A 19229-nucleotide genomic window follows, 5' to 3' on the forward strand; every position below is an offset into this window, starting at 1 on the left:
GGGTTCCGTAAACCCGATGTTAGTAAATATTGACACGAACTGCGACAATACCGATCCACGTTTTTCTGCTTGATGCATCGTTTTCCGTTTGAGCATAATGCATCTGGGGGTCGCGTGGGTGCTGCCGAAACAAGCAAAAAGTAGGGGTCGCGTTATGCAGCTGCCTCGCCGGCACGTCGCGGCGTTGGGCGACCCGGCCGCAGATGCATGCGTAGTTGCAGCTCATCAGTGGCATTGATTGTGGATTGTGGAACACTGTGTATCGGTGTCGGTTTACTGGCGCGTTCCCCGTGACACGGTTACAAGCCGATCCCTTCGCATCCCGACCCTTTCCGGCCCTTTCCGCGCCGCTGTCGGCCACGGGAAAACCGCCAGCGATCTTCCTTCGCAACCCCCCCGTTTATCGCTCGGCGTGTGTGCCCCGTAAGGAGGGTGGGGGGTGTATTCGTGGGACACGTCTGCGCGATGCGCCTCAAGAGAGGAGCGAGCCTCTTTCGCGGCCGGTCCGACGTGCTTTTCCACCCTCGTCGACAGTCCTGCCGCGCCACCGAAACGTGCCACACAATCGTGAGTAAATTTTCCTCAACACTGGCTGTTGACCACACTTTCTCTCTTTCTCTTTCTTTCTCTCTTTCTCTCTCTCTCTTTATCTCTTTCTGTCTATCTCTTTGCCCCCGGGACCCTCTATCTATCGTGCCCTTGATCCACTCTTGAATCGAGACTCTTCGACTCGCGACAACTCTTGAGCAACGTCTCCTGCGGACTCGCTTTTTTCTCCAGTGAAAGTTTCTGGTGACTTCTGGAATCATTTCTGGACACTTCCGCGGCCTCGTTCGCAGAGGTTTGGATTGCTGTTGTTTACCCCTGGTGTGTAATGTCATTCCTAAGTGAAAGGACCGACTAGACCGCGGATTTTATGTGTTTGCGTAAGAGATGAGTTCGTGGAATACGAGGCAATGGAAGCATTATAGGCGAGTAAACGTACGAGCATGTTGCTTTCAAATAATCCAAATTATTAAACAATAAGAACATTTTATTTTGCATTAAGATCCTCGGTCTACTAATGTTACGTTAGGCGTGTAACGATTAGACTGAGGATCTTTATGCATAATAAAAGTTGTCTGCATTGGCTGCAAGATGCAGGAGCTTAACGAACATTTATTTTTTTTCTGAATCATTTTAATGAGTTGAACATGATAGAATAGTAGCTTGAGAGCCTAGTAATGACGGTGAATAAAATGAAAATGTTTGCCCTAGGGACGAGTTTAGAGAAGCCGCTGGCTTCGAGTCGTTTAAACAGTTTCACATTGTTGGTTTCGATTGAGTGATTTGCTATGGCGAGAATGATTATTCACGAGCATTCAGGTGGATTGCATATTGTCTTCTACGATTTGGCGCGCTTCGCTGCAGCATCGCGTCTCACGGATTCTTCAATGTGCGCGAATGGCGGACACTCTGCTGTCAGGGTTTTCATTATTATATCTAGAGGAAGCATGTCCGATGTTGTATTTTAATTAAGAAGCTGCTGGCTTCGTTCGTTTATCAGGTTCCACGATTTTATAAATATACAGAAGAATGTTATTATAAAGTAGGAACGCCTATTTTATGCGATTGTCAATTGTGTGGCTGAAAACTCTTCTCAAAAAGTCTTCCTTGTAAATGATCCAGAAGCTAACTTTAATATAAGACAATCGAAAGAACAACCGCTTTCAATATTGTACGATTTTATAATCGATAACACGTTGACTGTCAAACCGCCACTTTGAGAAACTCTATAAAATCGCAGTAATTTGATTAATGAGGCCAAAATTACAGAGTTCGGGTTTATCACAGTGCCTGCTCCCTCAAGCCCTTTAGATGCTGCAAGCTCTAATGAAATTTGGTTTAGCACTATACTTTGACTGCCACGTTGGTCACATATCTATCGAAGATCAATTTTTATTACAGTAAACAAAAACTGAAATTAAGATAATAAATCTCGACCTTTCTTCTAATAGATTATAAAATAAATTGTTTGGATCTTGCGCGACTTTAGTGGACATTGGCGTAGCAGTCAATCTATTAAGCAACAGATTCGCCGAGCCTAATTTTAGGAATATTAATTTTCTTTTAACAATTTCAACAATGCTACAATACAGTTGAATAATCCTAATGTCTTTACAGTTTCCTATTTCACCTGTGCACTCTTGTCACAATTGTGCCTCGTTTCATCATAATTGTGACTTAATAAACGTGGAGTTTTATTACATGAAGGATTAATTTGAGCAGAATGTTGTTAAACGTCGCGGTGGTTGTCAGTCAACTAACTCTCATCTCATTCTTCGCGCAATCCTCACGCTCGTTTTGGTACACGCGTACACGTACACGCATTCCACCGTAAAATAATTCCATCTCTCATTCGTTGTACGCAGTGGCTCACAATTTTGGATGTGTACACAAATGTGTCATCCAGCGATCATCGACGCGGCAGTCAACGTGTTACTTCCCGAACGACGTACCGAAAATGATTTCCACTTCTTTCGACTATTCCTGATCGCTCACAATCCACTCGAAGCTGCGAAAGTGAACAGAGTGATTCCTCGAGGAAAACAGCCGCAACGAAGGGTCTCGTTGTTCCCTTAAGGGTTGTTGGACGCGTCGCATCTTTTCGCGGGAGTGTTTCACCTCGTCGTTGACGAGAGTTTCGAAGTATCTTTTGGTGGATCGACGCGTCCCGGTGAAGTATATTCAACAATCGCTGCACCCACGCCACCGCCACCGCCGCCGCCACCACCACCGCCGCAACCACCACCGGCGAGATCGCGTCTCGGCTTAAGGGTTGATTCAGTGGCACTCTATCCCGTCGTTCTCTCTTATTTTGTTTTCGTTCACGTTGAGTGTCCGCGGAAGAATCTCTCGCGGAACGACGGGGAGAAATCGAATCGCTCTGCATGGATAAATGAGAAAGGGCGGGCGTAACGGGAAGATTAATCTTGCCGTAACCCGGCGCCCCTTTGTCTTTTTCGAGGGCCGCGGCGACCGATACCTGGAGGATCTCGATCGGATCTCGAACCGCGTGTACTATTTTCTCTCCTTCTAACCAATCCCGAGGAAACCCGACGGAAGTGACTCTCTGACACGTGTGTCGCCAGCAAATGCCACAAGCCCCCTTGCTCGAAAACTAATCGACGCCGATCGAACTGAAACGAACTCGAAACCCCCTTAAATCACACTGATCTCTCCGGGGACCAACGGATCTACACACCCTAATCTATACCGCGAGGAAAATCACAGCCGGATAAAAACCGCAATGAATTTCGCTGAGCAGGACTACGACAGGTGAGTCTTTATCGATTTATTTCTCCGACGATATTATTATTACGAGCGCTATTATTAAACGATTTCGAGGAGATGGCTAATGATTCTGTCGACGTTTCCATCCCGATGCCGTTGGAAACAGAGAGCGGGCTACCGAAGCGCAATTTAGGACGGCGCTCTGTCTATATATATATATGTGTTTGAAACAATAAGTGACGCTAATGATCTACAAGACGCAGGAGATTGCAAGATAGTTGTTGTATCACTGTCGCACTAAATGGTCTCTCTCACGTCTGGTGTATCCTCATTCGTCCTCTCTCTTTCTGTCTGTCTGTCTCTCTCTCTCTTTCTCCTTCTCTCTCGCTCTCACACACTCTATTTGTCTCTCCTTTCACACTCACGCAATCATATTCGCACTTATCTCACGACGGCAATTCGGAACTCCCGTCTCACGCGTCTTCTTTCGCACAGTTTTCTGGGATATCGTCGATTCCTACCGGTCGTCGACGCTGTAATTCGTTGAACAAACGTATTTCAGCCTTCGTAATGTCTCGACCTTGTCCAATTTCAAGTTTCCCTTCTAAATCTTCTCTCGGACTGTACGACGATTCTTTTAGACAATGGATGAGCTTCGTTAATTTCTTGGTTAATTCAAACGAGATATCTTGCGACATAATAGCTGATTCTCTTTGTTGTCTGTATTGACTCTCAATCAAGAAAAGACGTCGTGCAACGCGACGTTGTGCAACGCTAGGCATTTACATAAAGAAACAAGGTACAGTAGAACCTCGATTGTCCAATCTTCCAATGTTAGAATTTTGTATTGTCCAAACGCGTTTCACGTGTACAGTAAATTCTCCCTAATTGACGCTCAGCTTGTACAAGAGAATGGACAATTTGGGAAGAGGAGATACAATTATTCGAGCCTTGCGGCTCGTTTTTATAGTTACCGATTGTCGACAACTATAAAGACTAGCTGCAAGGCTGGAATAATCGCACCTCCTCTTCTCATATCGTCCATGTTTGTTTCCAAGCTGAGCGTCAATTAGGGAGAATTGACAGTAATTAGCTCAGTCTAAAGCAACCTATATGCAAAATGATCTACGATAAAAATCGATGGAAACCAAATCTGGCAATGTCACTAAGTGACTGTTTTATTATTCGAACATTCATGTCACTCTGTTTAGTCCGGATAATCGAGGTTCTATTGTATTGTTATAAAAATCATACTAAAACTAAACATACACTAAAAACATAAAAAAAAGAATTTGCATTATATTTGACTTGTTACACTTTTTAAACGAAGTTAACATCTGTGCAGTTCCTATATCTTCTATAATTAGTGTAGATTACCCCAATTTTTAATTAGGTTTTGAAATTCATATTTTATTGTAATCTGTTAATCCAACTAAATATTATTAGGATTTTTAGAACAGAAAAGAGTTAAACAAATATTTCCTATACTCAAGCTTCAACTTTCGATGAATTATCACTAGATAATTATCATGTCGTTTCATATCAGTTCATAAAAGTGACAATAAAACATTTACATTCTGATCTTTAACGAGTGTTGCAGCAATATTTGCCGCAGCTAACAAACATATGAAATAAATAACTTGTAAATGTATCTTTGCAATCTGAATAATCGTAAATTCAAAAATTGACGACCCGTCATTCTGACGGGTTCCGTAAACGATGCGTTTAAACGACTGTAATATTGTGGTAACTTTTTGAGTTGATTACGAACCGCGGTAATGAATCGAATATGCTAGATATCTCATCCGCGCGGATGACGTCGTGTCGCGAGATATCTCTCATCGTAATAGCGTGGGGTTAACGAGGTGAGAACGACGTCGCTGGTGTTGACGAATCAGAAATGAATGACGCCGAACCGTCTCCAAGCGAAGAATCGGGAAACGCGGTTTCGCTAACCGGTCCGTAGCTGTTCCTAAACGATCTGACGGAAACGTGGTTAGGGGAACGAGATTACGGGCCACGGTATCGTGTCGGATCCCAGTCGAGTTTGATACAAAGCAAATACTGGGCCGTATACCCGCGCCCTCTCGCCCCTGTCCACGCCGTCTTTTACGAGATATTCGCCCTTCGTTACGACAGTGGCTCGGCTCGAGAGCCCTTCAACCACGAAATTTTAAAACTCGATTTACGCACGCTCGGGAATTACGCGTCCGACACGTAATTGCTGCGCCACGTTTGAGCCGGGCTGTAGAAACGCGGCTCCCATTTCGCTGTGTGCCTCGGGGAACCTGACTCGCTGCGTTTGATGCTGGAGGATCATTATAAAAGTAATTTAAACGCTGTTGCTTATTGTTTCTGTCTCGATCGTAATTGGAGTATTGCTCGATCGAGACGCGGGCTTCTGTTACCTTTAAACACTTCGTTTTTCGATTTCAATTAGCACTTGTCGGAATTACTGCGGCTTTCAGTCTAATAAGAATCGACCTGTGCCATTATTTCATTTTTATTCGTGTAACGAGCTGAGGCTTGGAGAAACTGCTGATTATCAAGTTCTGATTTTAGTGAAATCAATGTTTTATTAACTCGCTAGGACTTCCGCGGTGTAGATTTCTAACCCACGATTAATAATATTTCTATTCGTAACTCCTAGGCTATCGTCGGTTTGCCATTCGGTTAAATAAATAAAACATATAATCGAGTATATGATAAATTTTGTATTAGATTTTATCGTGTTCGAGGATATATCAGTGTTTTATTTTCGCTAAAACAATTATTTGTAAATGGAAAGCCTTCACAGATGTTTGCAATTTTCGTATCCGGTAGAAATCTACCCCGCGATGCCACTTGCGTAAGTCTAAAGAGGGTTAAAGAATAGGGGAGAAGTTGGAGAAAAGGGAGAATTTGTTTTTCGCAAAATCATCAGAAATTCAGTTTGACGTTTAATACAAGAAATGGAATCATTGGTTACAGAAAGTTATGGAAAAACTGTGTTACGCGTCGAAGCGTGGTTAAAATATGAAAAATTACGAATTGTTAGCAGTTTCTAATCAAATTTGCGTCCGTTAGGGAAACATTCTTGTTTTCCTACTTGCCGCTAAAAAGAGAGGCCAACAATCGTATGGTATAATGCAAAGCGCAAACTATATTGAATTATAATCGCATTTTCCGTGTCATTGAGTTAGTTATTAACGACTGCCAAAGAGAGAAGGCAATTTAAACGAATATTTACAAAGCTGACGCAATTTGAGTTCAACTCTATTTCGTTGTTCTCAGCGTTACACGAGTATCGATCATTCAATAAAATTTCGCAGCTGTGCTGACGGCTTTGTTATTGCTCGGCTACATGGTCTACCAATTTTATATACAAATGACATTTCTGCGTCGTAGAATCGGTTTATCTCTCTTTATTTGATGTTTTATACTAGTTTCTAAAAGTGACAATAGCACGTTTGTTCTGATTTTTAACGAGTGTTATTGTAATATTTGCCGCAAGTGACACGTATTTTGAATAAATAACTCGTGAATTAAAAAATCAGTGACCCCGTCATCTTGACGGATTCTGTAAACCTAGGCGTCAACCAGTTAGCTATTGCAATCTCTTTAAATAGTGTAATTTTCTTCATATTTTGTTTAAATACAGCACTTTTATCGAATATATAATTTAAGAAGGAATATCAAAGTATATAACCAGTTAGCTGTTTTTGGCGAGTATAATCGTCGCGACGAAATGATTACATTTTGTTATTATATTTGTTATTACATTTTTTGAGTATACTCGTCAAAAACAGCTACAGTAGCCCACAAAAGTGTTCGTACACCTTTTAAAACGCAATAACTTTTTTAAAACTCCACTGAATGACCTGAATTTTTTGTAGACGATACAGGGACTAGTCTACTAGACGATGACTAAAATGCCTTGATATGCAATGATAACGCAATAATAAAAAGAAATAAAAAGCTCCTGTTTTTCAACTTTTTTATCAGAGCCTATAACAAAAATTTAAAAAATGCCTTTCGTAGATCTCGGTAACATTTTTTAAATTTTCGTTCAGATAAAAAAGTTAAAAAACGAGAGATTTTATCTTTTTGTCATTGCAAGTAATAGCAAAATTGAAAAAAGAGCATTTCGTCTAACAAATTAGTAAATTCAAGTCATTTAGTTCAGTTTTAAAATGGTTATCGCGTTTTAAAAGGCGTACGAATACATTTGTGGGCCACTGTAACTAGGTTCAATTAACTACGTGTACGTCGATTCCCGAACCGAGCCGAGCCACATTGATCTAACAATTAACACGGAAATCTAACAATTAGTACGGAATCTTCCCACGCGAGATCTTTGCACACACGAAAGAACTGTCAGCGCTACACACGTCCTGTTCTTATGAATGTGAATCACGATACACCACCGACCCAGCACGAACACTGTTCTGCGTATTTGTGTGACGATTGATGTAACACCCTGGAAAGTATAGCGAGCACACTTGCTGAAACGTGTACACGTGTACGATCGCTATGAATGACGCGTGACAAAATCTGTCGGCGCTGTCAGCGAGAGCGCATCGGTGTCTAGAGGTTTTTATTGCACACTGATGTGATTGGTTTTGTTACACCGAGCATCCACGTAGTTTAACAATGAACTTCCGTGTCGTCGGCCAGAAATGCGGAAAATCTCGTTCAAATAATCGGCCGCCGACAATTCCGACCGGATTACGAATTTTTCCACCTGACGCGAGCAAAAAGATCATATTTTTTCCACGTTCGCGCGCCGCAGAAATCGACGTGAAATAATTAATGTTTGCTAACGTTCACTGTTCGATCTTCTCTACGCAACGTTCACACAAAGGAGTCTGTATTCTTCAAGATACTATAAAAATAAATAATAATACTATAAATAATAAGTAATACTATAAATAATAAATAATAATATAAAAATAAAGAATAATATAAAAATAAAGAATAAATTCATGCTGCAAGATGAAAATTCGATGAATTTTCTAACAGTTTTCACGCGAATAAGGTAACAACGATCTGAAATTCTTTCTACGTCTCGTGTCATCATTTTGCGTATAAATTCGTTTTGCGAATTGTCGAATGTTTCACGTTTGTTTGTTGCTGGCTGCTTTCGTTCGGACGAAGGTTTCCCTCATTTCTGGCTGAACTGCCACCACCGCAAAGCTGTCTTCGCGCTAATTCGTATTTAATTTCAGCAAATCGTTCAGCGGAAAGGTAGGGCGAATGTCGCGCGGCGAGGCTCGTCGAACGAAATTGCACAAACTCGACTTATTTGAAATAAAATATTCGGACGACTGAACGGGGATTATCCTGCGCAGCAGATACGGATCTCATTGTTCGAATTCAATATACCGCTGTTCCGACGCGAGCCGCCATTGCTAAATTATTTTGGCCGGCTTCGGAGAATATTACGAGTCGCTTTATTATCAGCTGCGCCAGTTGTTGAAATCATTTGATGCCGAAATGTGTTTCTGTGGCATCGATTCGACCCGAACACATTCTGGTTGCGCAGTTTTATTGATATTAAATTGCCTTTAATTGCTTCAGCATCCTCCCTCGAATATCTCCTTAGAAATACATAAAAGCAAATCTTTATAGGACACGGTATTGTCATAGCCCCGTATTGTCACCTGTTTTTTTATCGTATCACTTTATGATAGCTGCGGTAGAATTTCGATTATCCGGATAACTGGACCATACTTGCACATCAAGTGATAAAAACGAGGAACATAATTTAAAATTGAAATATGTATTATTATTATATTATTATTATGTTATTATAGTATTATTATTATATAAATATGTATTTATGAAAATATGCATTTTCGTTGCCTAAACATTATTGACAGTGGATGCTGAGTGCAGGAAGCAGTTTGAGTATTATACGATGGATTTCTTCGCTATCTCTGACTTTTTATTCAAAAATTAATTTTTAAGAACATGCGAATTCATTATTTCTGTAATATTATAGTGTACCCAGCAAATGTTATGAATTAATTTAATGCGTCACCAGCTTCAGGCCAAGTTATCTTCTTCTTCGTCACTGTCCATTTTTTCTGTGGATTTATAGTAATTTGGATCATCGCATCATCACAATTGCACCATCGTGAAATATAATTCGTAACATTTACCGAAGAATAGACGGGTTAAATGTTCCGGTTAATCGGACATTCCGGATAACCGGGTGCCAGATCATCGGAACTCCATTCCCGTTATCACAGCTTTAAAAATTACGGATTTTATGTGATCAAACGAAGATTGACGTATTTCCAATATGGCTGCTATGTAACCGTCGGCTACAGCGAATAACCTCTTCAATTCTAGTCGCGAACTGTAAACTTCGATAATATTTTATGTAAGGATCCCGATGGGACACGTTCTATGCAAGATTACGCGGATTTAACGTTTCTTTTTTTCTTTTTTTTTTTATATCGTTCTCCGATATCTTGGAGTTCCGCCTGCTGTTCCAAAATTAGAGTCTCAGCCGATCTCTGGTTTACCACAGAGCGATAAGCAACATGTGACTAGTTACGATAGAAAACAGCTAAAGATATGCTCGATTCACGCACTTCCTTATAAATAGCCGCGAACGTTTGCGTCACTCTAGAAATCACGATATGATTTATGAAAGCATTCGATCATGCGTTACTTTCGCTTATGAATCAAGTGAGTTGCGATTTTGCTCGTCCATTCATGAAACGTCCAGGAGTTATTGATATCAGAATAACTGACCGGCGAGTCTAGGTCAATTTCAACGCTAGGTTAGCACAATAGACCCGTACAATTATCCTGAATCTCATCTTGGAATTATTTTCGGTGCATAAAATGAACGAGATTTATAAATTATTGAAAATGCCCACTGTAGACTGCATAGATTAATGCATTATTTAATCAGCTGTGCAGAAACAGACCGTTTTTCAATTATATATACACAAATAGCTGCAAATCAATATTCGTTAAAAGTAAAACAAAATTTTATTATAAAATCAATAATATGAAACAATGAAGCTTTCCTTTTTAATTGGCATGGATTCGTCATCTTTATTCCTTGATGTATTTGGAATTTCGACTTCATTTCCATTGTCAATGTAAATTATTTTTCACGATTCTTTTCACAATAATTTTTTTCTCTAATTTCTCATGAATTCGTTGACATTCCCTTGCAACATTCCATTAAATCTTGTCGAAATTTGAAGGCTCGTTGGATATTTGAATCGATACCAATAATGTCACAGTTAAACTTTTTGGCTAATTCAAGAGAGCTACGCAAAGATTTACCGTCTGCGTGCATTCCAATCGCGCGTACAAAAGAAATCGCGCGTAAATAGCGTTATAATTTATCGCGTAAAAACGAGATCCGCGTATAAATTGAAGGACGATTGTATTTCCGTAAAAAAGCCGCCGGGCTCTCCCATCGAAAATTCTCGGAGGCTCCTCGAAAAAAAATATCCAATCACGCCGTCACGTCGGCCGCACAAGTCGCAAGTAAATATTTCATTTTCAAAGCATAGGTACGCGCGCGGGAGAGACAATGGTCGCGCGAAACGCGGACACCATTCCGAGGCTGGGAGTCGGCTCGCTTATTGGCTTTTTATTATTTTCATTTCTCGCCACTTCGATGAAAACTATTTCCAATTTTCCCCAACCCTCCGACGAGGCCGGCCCTCCTCCGTCGTCGCACGCGTCGCCTCTAAATTGTATAGCGAGCAGCACTTTCTACCCGGTGAGACGAACTAGATTCACAAGGCTGAACAGAGAGAAAGAGAGTAAGAAAGTGCGAGAGAACGAGACAGAGAGAGAGAGAGAGAGAGAGGGAGAGGGAGGGAGAGCAAGAGATGAAAGTTACGTCGCGCGCAGGTATCATAAACAGCCAAGTGTGTTCCGCGAGTGGGTCCATTGTTCCCGGTGAAATGCAGGCGCGAGAACGCTCTGATTTCGTACAGTTCCGAACTGTTTTGTCGTTAGTTCGTTCGGTACGCGTGGCTCATATTAAACAATACGCCTGGGCGGCTTCAAAGCGTGCGACAGACGGCGGGAGGGAGAGGCCAGGTTAGGTACAGGGTCGCGTTTAGGCTCGGTTTTTAACGCACCGCTCGAAGGGTGAGCCTACGCCCAACTGGGTCAAAGTTTTTCGATCGATCGCCACTGCTGGGGTTCGATGCCGCGTTCCAAAAGGGGAGACATCGGGGGGGAAAACCTGTTGGCTGCTCGTTAGAAGGACTCCGAGGACTCTGGAAAGTCTGACGAGACAGCCGCGTGCTTGTTTCGGGGCGGCGATGCATGGGATCGGTCGAACCGACTCGCGTAGCGGCTTCTGTATACGTCTCAGTACAGTAATTTCTCCCAGAAATGTTCGGAGGTTGGAATTGGAACCGGCAGATCTGAGAATACGAAGTCGCGATTCGTCGAGCCTCGCGACTCGTTTTTATAGAAACTCGGGGCAGTCGGCAAAAAAGGCAGCGGTCAGCATGCCGGTGTACATTAATATGAGTACTTAGTAATGTTTGAATGAAAACGATGACTTAACTTTCTTGTTTCTCAATTTTTAGCCACGATTCGAAGGCAAATAATCCTTATTCGGATTATGGTAGCCGTGACGACTCCGCGCAACTTTAAATATTAATATACGTTAATATAATTAGTTAGAAACTCATGTGATCATCTATTAACTCACCTAGTTTGCAAAGTTTCAATGTAAATTTATCTGCTCTTATTAATTTGGAAATATGTACTGGTAGTAATTGGCAGCCTGGTTAAAGGTTAATCTAATCTGTTACGGGGTTCTAATAGTATTAGGATTAAAACTAAGGATGTTGAGAAAGTAACATAACTTCTCAATTCTAATTTAGTTAAATAAAATACTTTGATTTACAAAATTGTTGATGTTGGCAGCGTGACAGTCAAAGTGAGAAAAGAATGCTGAGAGTAAAAAGGTGCTGACGTATTCTTGTGAACATACCATAAAATCCATCGAGATCTTAATTTTTATACTCTGTTACGTTGATTCATGTTTTTAAGATTTAGACGTATTGCAAAAGAGTCAGCAGTGGGCTTGTTCTTGTGGATGGATATGCGGATGCACAGGATCAATAATATCAATCCTTATTTTAGCAACTGGATACTGAAATATTAATTGCAACGTTTTGTTTAACGATTTTGATGTGGTCTTGTGAAAGTATTAAAAAATTACACAAAACCCCGCTACGTTGGTTCACGTTTTCAAGATTTATATTCACACGAAGCAGTCCAAGTATTGAAGAGTTATCTATCATATTATGTATATACGCTTTTTTTTTAGATACCTACACGAGGGAATTCTGTGCCAATAATTCATCACCGGGTTTTCTTCAGAATCTTACATTAAATCGTCGTTAATGGATTAGAGATTTTTAAAATATTTGTGAAAGGATAGTGAAGTTAGATAAGAGATGATTAATTCTGAAATTAAGAGTTCGCGATAGCTGCATATTTTAAGTAATTTATGGTTACTTAAACTCTTCTTACTGCTTTTAAAATCGACCGATGAATCAATATGCACATAAAAGATTAAATAGATACGTCCCTTAAATTTCTGCAATCTTCTAAATGCAATTTAAAATGTATGAAATGTTGAATATTCCAAATACCTTATAATTTTAAACATATTTGATGTTAAACAAGTAATCGTTCACAAATTAATATGAAAAGTATTGTTCAATAAATCGCTTAATTACCATTAAAAAAGAGTAACATTAGATTAAGAAACATTTCAAATCGTTACTGTCCGTAAAAATAGTAATAAAGTATCCATATATGGGTGGCAACAAATTGTTTCAAATAATGTTAAATATATCATTGAGCAAGATACAATTATTGCTTATTCTTTTATTAAATCAGATTGATACGCTAAACCAGAAATTAATTATATCTCGATCTAATACTAAGCATATACAACCGTAACTTATAACAAGCTTGAATAATATTCATTTAACACTATTTCTATCTACTAACGCTATTTCAATAATTTCTATTTAAATTAGACCGTTTCTATTTAAATTGCAAAATTAAATCGGTAAGTTGTACAATATAAAATATTGGTAAAGATAGTGTTAAACATTCTCACTAATACCATTTCCTTTTATCAAAAAAATTCTAACAGTTGCAGCCATAACTACACTACCGTAACCTCTCGATGTACGAAATCCCCGTTCAATTTTCGGTTTCACGAATGAATCCACAAAATCTGTTCTCGCATAAAAATGCTCCGCCTAATTATAAGTTCGTATTTCGTAAAGCAGAGGCTCCACGAACGGCAGATTCGTGTTTTCCACAATGCTGTAACGGGGGACGAAGCTCGCCGTAGTCTGAAAACGGAGAAATCGTCGGAGCACATGTTTTCTGTAACAGGATTCCATTCCGGGTGTATTCGGCAAAACATTTCATCGAGCTCGCGTTACGTTGCTCGCAATCTCCCGGCGAAAAATCGCTGCGAATTCCGGTCGTGCAATCCTGCTGACAGTTTCCGGCAGGAACTTTTCCTTCCGGGGCAATCGCGTTCACACTGATTGGAGACTTCGAGCGCATATGCTAATTTTCCGGATCTCCTTTTCTGCGGTCGGTGGACCCTTCGCCGAGATGTTCATCGATTTTCCGACACCCGGCGAAATCTGCTTTGAATCCGGTGCCGAGAACGAGAATCGTGTTATCCAACTCCGGTGATCCCATCGATAGCATAGTGCTCGCTACGATGGCCAACTAACTTCGTAAATTATATTCGGCAACTCGCTGTGAAAGCCTTGACACATGATTTTCTTTAAATTAGTCGCACGTCGCACCGATCCCTAACTAATTAGTGCTAGGATCATGCAAAGTTATTGGGCAACTGTTAGCCGATCATTATTGAGTCAGTTGCTGCATTGTTAGACTACGGGTTTTGTGCACTTGGGCTCAGACCGCGGATTTTATGCGTTTCTGATGGACCGCAGATTTCCGCATTTTCGATGGACTGCGAATCTGATGCACTTGTGATAGACTTTTTGCATTGAACAGATTTTTTGCATTCGTAGTATTTGCGAATATTTAAAATACCAGAAAACCTCTGCACTACGAACATCATTATTTTATCTTTACCATTAGAAATCTTCTGGGTCGTAGTAAATGTTTTAATTTTATTTTCACTTTTGTGAAATTAGCTTCGACGATGAGATTTTGAGGTTCATTTCGTGATTAAAATTGTATTACATACAAAATAAGAGAAACTTGTGAACGCTGTTATTTTATCTTTGAATCTCTGAAATTTTTTGATTGCGAAATGTGATCCGACTTTTCATAACTGCTTCAGATAGTTTTGATTTCACATCAAGATCCTCAATCAATCTTGCACATAACAGAGAGCTGTGATAGCATTAAATTTGGTCATTTAAGGACGTTTACTAAAAATGAATAAACTCCAGAATTAAGGAAGTGCGAGATCAGTTTAATTCTAACAAGACGAAGATTCGCATAAGCATCCCAATTTATTATTATTTTAACGGCACTACAAATTTACAATGATTGTACATACAAGTAGCATGCATTACTCAATGTACAACATTCAGAATTACATTCTGAGTACAATTTTGTTGTTGGTAATCGAAAATAACACTTCACCCATAAGTTTCTACAAAGCTTCGCTCATTAATTAACCCTGATTCGTAAATCTAAATCTTAAAGCTGCAAAATAAATGTTACAAATGCATCCAAATTTATTTGCAAAAGACCGGATCCTAAAAATACGAGTTCCCGACGTTCATTTTACCGTGAACAACAACCCGAGCTATTAATTGAGGTAGCTAGACAACCGTTGGAGAAAAAAAAGGGTCGACGAAACGTCGTAAAACGGAGAGCAGAGCGATGCGAGCCCTGTCATAAAGTTTGTAGGTAAAGGGCCGAAAACTTGCGCGGACCTCTCTTCCACCTTTCTCAATTACTTACTCTACATTTCTTATGTACTCTAAATTCCAGGGGCAGACAGTTATGTTTCTCCAGGGTCGAGGAACGGAACTTCGAGTGCACAGTAGCTATCCCGGTAACCTAACCGAGGAGAGCCGTCGGTGTCAGGTTCGAAACTTGGAAAACGGTTTACGTGACTGCTAAACAAACGCGTATTTAAACTCATCGAGATTCGAGGAACGTGTCCGATTCTGTTGCCGAAGAATTATTAAAACTTCTGCATTAGATTTCGGCGTGATGCATTCGTAACGGTAGCGGCACGACGCGATCGGCGATGCAACCGTATCAGTGCATTTATACAGTGTGCGCGTGCAAGTAGTTAAGCAGATTAGCAGATTAACAAGTAGTTATTTCAGATTTAAACTGTGTGCCGTGAAAGCTTTTTACTTGGAAACATAAGTTTTATATCATTGTAGAACAAAGATTCTTGAAATCTTTATGCAGTTTGTGCTTTTTGGAAAGTTGATGGACTCCAAATTTATATATATATCTTTATATTCAACATAAATCAACATGAATCAACATAAATCAACATAACCCGATATAAACCAACATAACTCAACACAACCCAACACAAAACAACATGAATCAACATAAACCAACATAACTCAACGTAATCCAATATAACATAATGTAACGCAACATAACTTAATATAACTCAACACAACATAACCCAGCATAAGCCAACCTAGCCCAACATAACATAATGCAACATAATCCAACCTAAGCCAACTTAAGCCAACCTAGGTTGGATTATATTGGATTATGTATTTATTCTGCATAAAAATCTGAAGTCTAATAAAGCATTTTATAGACCATTTGCCATTCTTATTAGAATTCAGAAATTTATTGAATCGCTTTCTACAAAAGAGTCTGCCCAACTTCAATAATTTTAGGGCAAAAAGCGTAAAATCGGTCACTTTGTCTGGCGCGGTAGGTTTATTATAAAAAATGTTCTTAAGCCGTTGGTAATGTTCCAATTCGCGGAGTGAAATGAAACGCTCCGAACGAAACTGAGCGAAACGAACGTTTTCCGCGCTGATTCGTGGAGGAATCGTTTATCGAGTCAGCCTCAGAAGTTCGATGAAAAATCGCTTACCAGTACGGCGTGAAGCCGATAGTCCTCAGTCTCAGCTCCTTATCTATTACAGGCGAGCGAGCTGCTGGGTTTTTAATTAATCGAGACGTAAACGTGGCTCGATACCTCGTTCATCACGGCCGAGCTAAGCGATTCAATTCCAATTAATCAAGTGATTCGCCGGACGCGAAACAAAACTCGGAAAGGTTCGACGGTATGCGTCGCGTCGGACCGCGCCGTTCCATTTCCCTCGGAACTCAGATTTTCCCCAGCAGATTCATCGGTGTGCTTGTCACGTTGTTACCAATCATCCTTCATACGGAGGTTTGTCGATCGTTAATTTCAGTGCAGAACTCGATACCGTCGCCGATAAATCGTATTTCCGGCTATAATTCACTTAACGATCTCCCGGCGCGTCGTTAATTAACGACGGTCAAAATATCGGGCCGAGGGAGACAGGGACCGTGATGAAATGGAATAACCGGTTGCACATCACGTTTTCGCCCTCGATCTTTGCCGGTTTATGGGGGAATAAGTTGTCGATATCAGGCCACCGTGCAAGAAGTTTTTCGATCCCCTGGGAAAATTCTACCGGAAAAAGTAATTCGTTCACATATTGCTTTAATGATCGGTGCAAAATATTCTGCAAACAATCGCTCGTTCGTAGAGATTTTATATTTTGAAACCGTGCAAACGGTACGATCATAAGTCGTACCAATCTTTAAAACAGCATAATTTATTTTGGGGATAATAATAAACTGACTATTAAATCAAGTTTTCCTTAAAGGGGGCTGAGATTAATAATGCTATATATTATTTATATTATTAATATTAAATTTATAAAAAGCAATGTACACGTGTTGGTCTTGTGTATAATAATTTACGTGAATCGCTCTGATTACATAATAGGGAAATATACGAAATTATTTCCCAAAACTCACACTTTATATGTACATCAAACGAATGACTTATTATCGAACTGAACGTGACGTTATCGCGGATAAACATGACGCAAATGATACAAATTCTTTTGTAATATTGAAATATAGATGGTTTATTCTTTCATGACATTAAAATGTAGATGGTTCTAACACAAAACAAATAAAAGTCTCAACTTTTTAAATGACTTACGACACTTTCAAAATCAGCGACACACGATTTAAAACCGAGCAAATTAATATATAGACAATTTTTAGTTTCTATAAATATCCGCAGTCTATTATTAACAAATTACTACAAGGAGTACCTTTTATCTGTAGCTTGAATCATTCCTCGAATTTCATCAATGCGTAAAATCACTCATTATTTCCGTCAGCGACTTCGTTTCTTTATAACTCCGGCGAGGATTGCCTCGGGAAAATATTGTTCCGTTTTTCTTGTCATTAGGGGAACAGATTAACGACGGATAACGTTACTAGGTTCTCGTTACGATTACGTTATGTTCACTCGTGCAATATCTTACACGGCCACGAACTAATTTACGGGAGCAATTACCTTTTGGATTTCATAGTTCGCAAGTGAAAGAAAAGTATATCGAACCTAGCCTCCTATACACCACGATACATCGCGGGTATACTTTTTTCAGTCTGTTAAGTGAATCAAAGTTTTTCTTATCCGCGGTGCAGTTTTATAAAGGAAGGTTGTTCACTTCGAAATTCGTTAAATAGGTCGAGAACTGTTTTCTCGGTGAAATTTCATTTTCCGCCTGCTTTGTACATCGTTCCCCTGAAATTGATTCGCTTGATATTCGATGCTACCGATATTTTTAACGAAATATGCATATTTTTCAAACGAAACACGATATTTTATTCCTGTTATGCCGCTACGTAGAACAGTAAACCGAAATGAGGCAGCGTAATGTGTTTACTATCGATACCGTTCATGGGAGAAACAAATAATGCCAGAAATTTACACAAAGCTGTGGATTTACATAATCGATGGAAATCTGTGCCACACTGCGCGCTGGTCGGTTTAATCTGCATCAAGATGAATCGTTTAATTATCATCGAATAGAGCGACTCACTCTGTTACGTACCGCATGCAAATGAGTTTCTACCTTGCAATCTGTGTCTTCGTGAAACGAAAAAGATAACAACGTCTTACGGAGAATCAAGGAATGCCATCCGTACTAATTCTGGTACTAATGAAACACATTTTGTCCTCGAGATGAAATTAACGTAGATGTAACAGGCCAACGATTTTGATTAATTTTTTACGGTCACTAATTTAAACAACGAAATTCGAATTTGAACAGTTAATTTTCCAGAGCTCGAATAAATTTCTACAAAGCTTCACTCATTAAGTGAATCGTAATTCTAAATCTTAAACCTGCGAAATAAATGCTACAAATGCATCCAAATTTATTTGCACTAACTTTTGCAGAAACTGTGAGAAATATAGAAGATCGACGATATCCGCTTCAGGTGTAACAATTAAGGTTTGCCTAGGTTTGCACGATTCGTCCATTCTGCGCCCCCGGGAACACAATTGATTGCAATCGAAATCGCTTGGAAACCGAGGCAATTCCGGCAAATTACTAGGGAAAAAGTCGATCCGGCTTGATCTCGGTCCGCGACAGCAAAATATTCGACCCGCGTAACCGAATTAATGGCGCGTCGCGAAACGAACTACTCCATCGGGCCTTAATTACGCTATTACAATAACGCGGGTAATTGGAAGTAATTGATGCCGAGACCGGGCCGCGCGAGAATGCGATACCGGCGGGTTTTGCCATCAGAATGTGTGCATATCGTTAGTCGTTAGGCGTGCACTTTAAACTCGGCCAGTTACTTTCAAATATTAACAAAAGCGGCTGCGTTGGAGCAACAGCAATGCGAATGAAACATTCAGAAATCCGGCGCCGTATGGTTTATGGGTGTGCGCAATCATCGCGTTA

The 19229-nt window shown here is 40.0% G+C and overlaps 1 protein-coding gene across 5 annotated transcripts in view; it reads left to right on the forward strand.

The window, feature by feature from the left end:
- Positions 1–481: 481 nt before the first annotated feature.
- The window catches only part of rsh (Rap GTPase activating protein radish), a 179899-nt gene continuing 161151 nt past the window's right edge, over positions 482–19229 (forward strand). For 4 of the 5 annotated variants that reach the window (XM_033465038.2, XM_033465040.2, XM_076525788.1 and 1 more), the window contains exons 1-2: positions 482–567; positions 3008–3318. Coding sequence is in view for 1 of the 5 variants with exons in the window: in XM_033465039.2 (XP_033320930.1) it covers positions 3290–3318 (29 nt within the window). In the remaining 4 variants the exon portion in view is untranslated. The remainder of the gene's footprint in view (positions 568–3007; positions 3319–19229) is intronic. The other variant, XM_076525786.1, reaches the window with a different exon arrangement.

Source organism: Megalopta genalis, chromosome 12 (assembly GCF_051020955.1).
Source record: "Megalopta genalis isolate 19385.01 chromosome 12, iyMegGena1_principal, whole genome shotgun sequence".
NCBI lineage: Eukaryota > Metazoa > Arthropoda > Insecta > Hymenoptera > Halictidae > Megalopta > Megalopta genalis.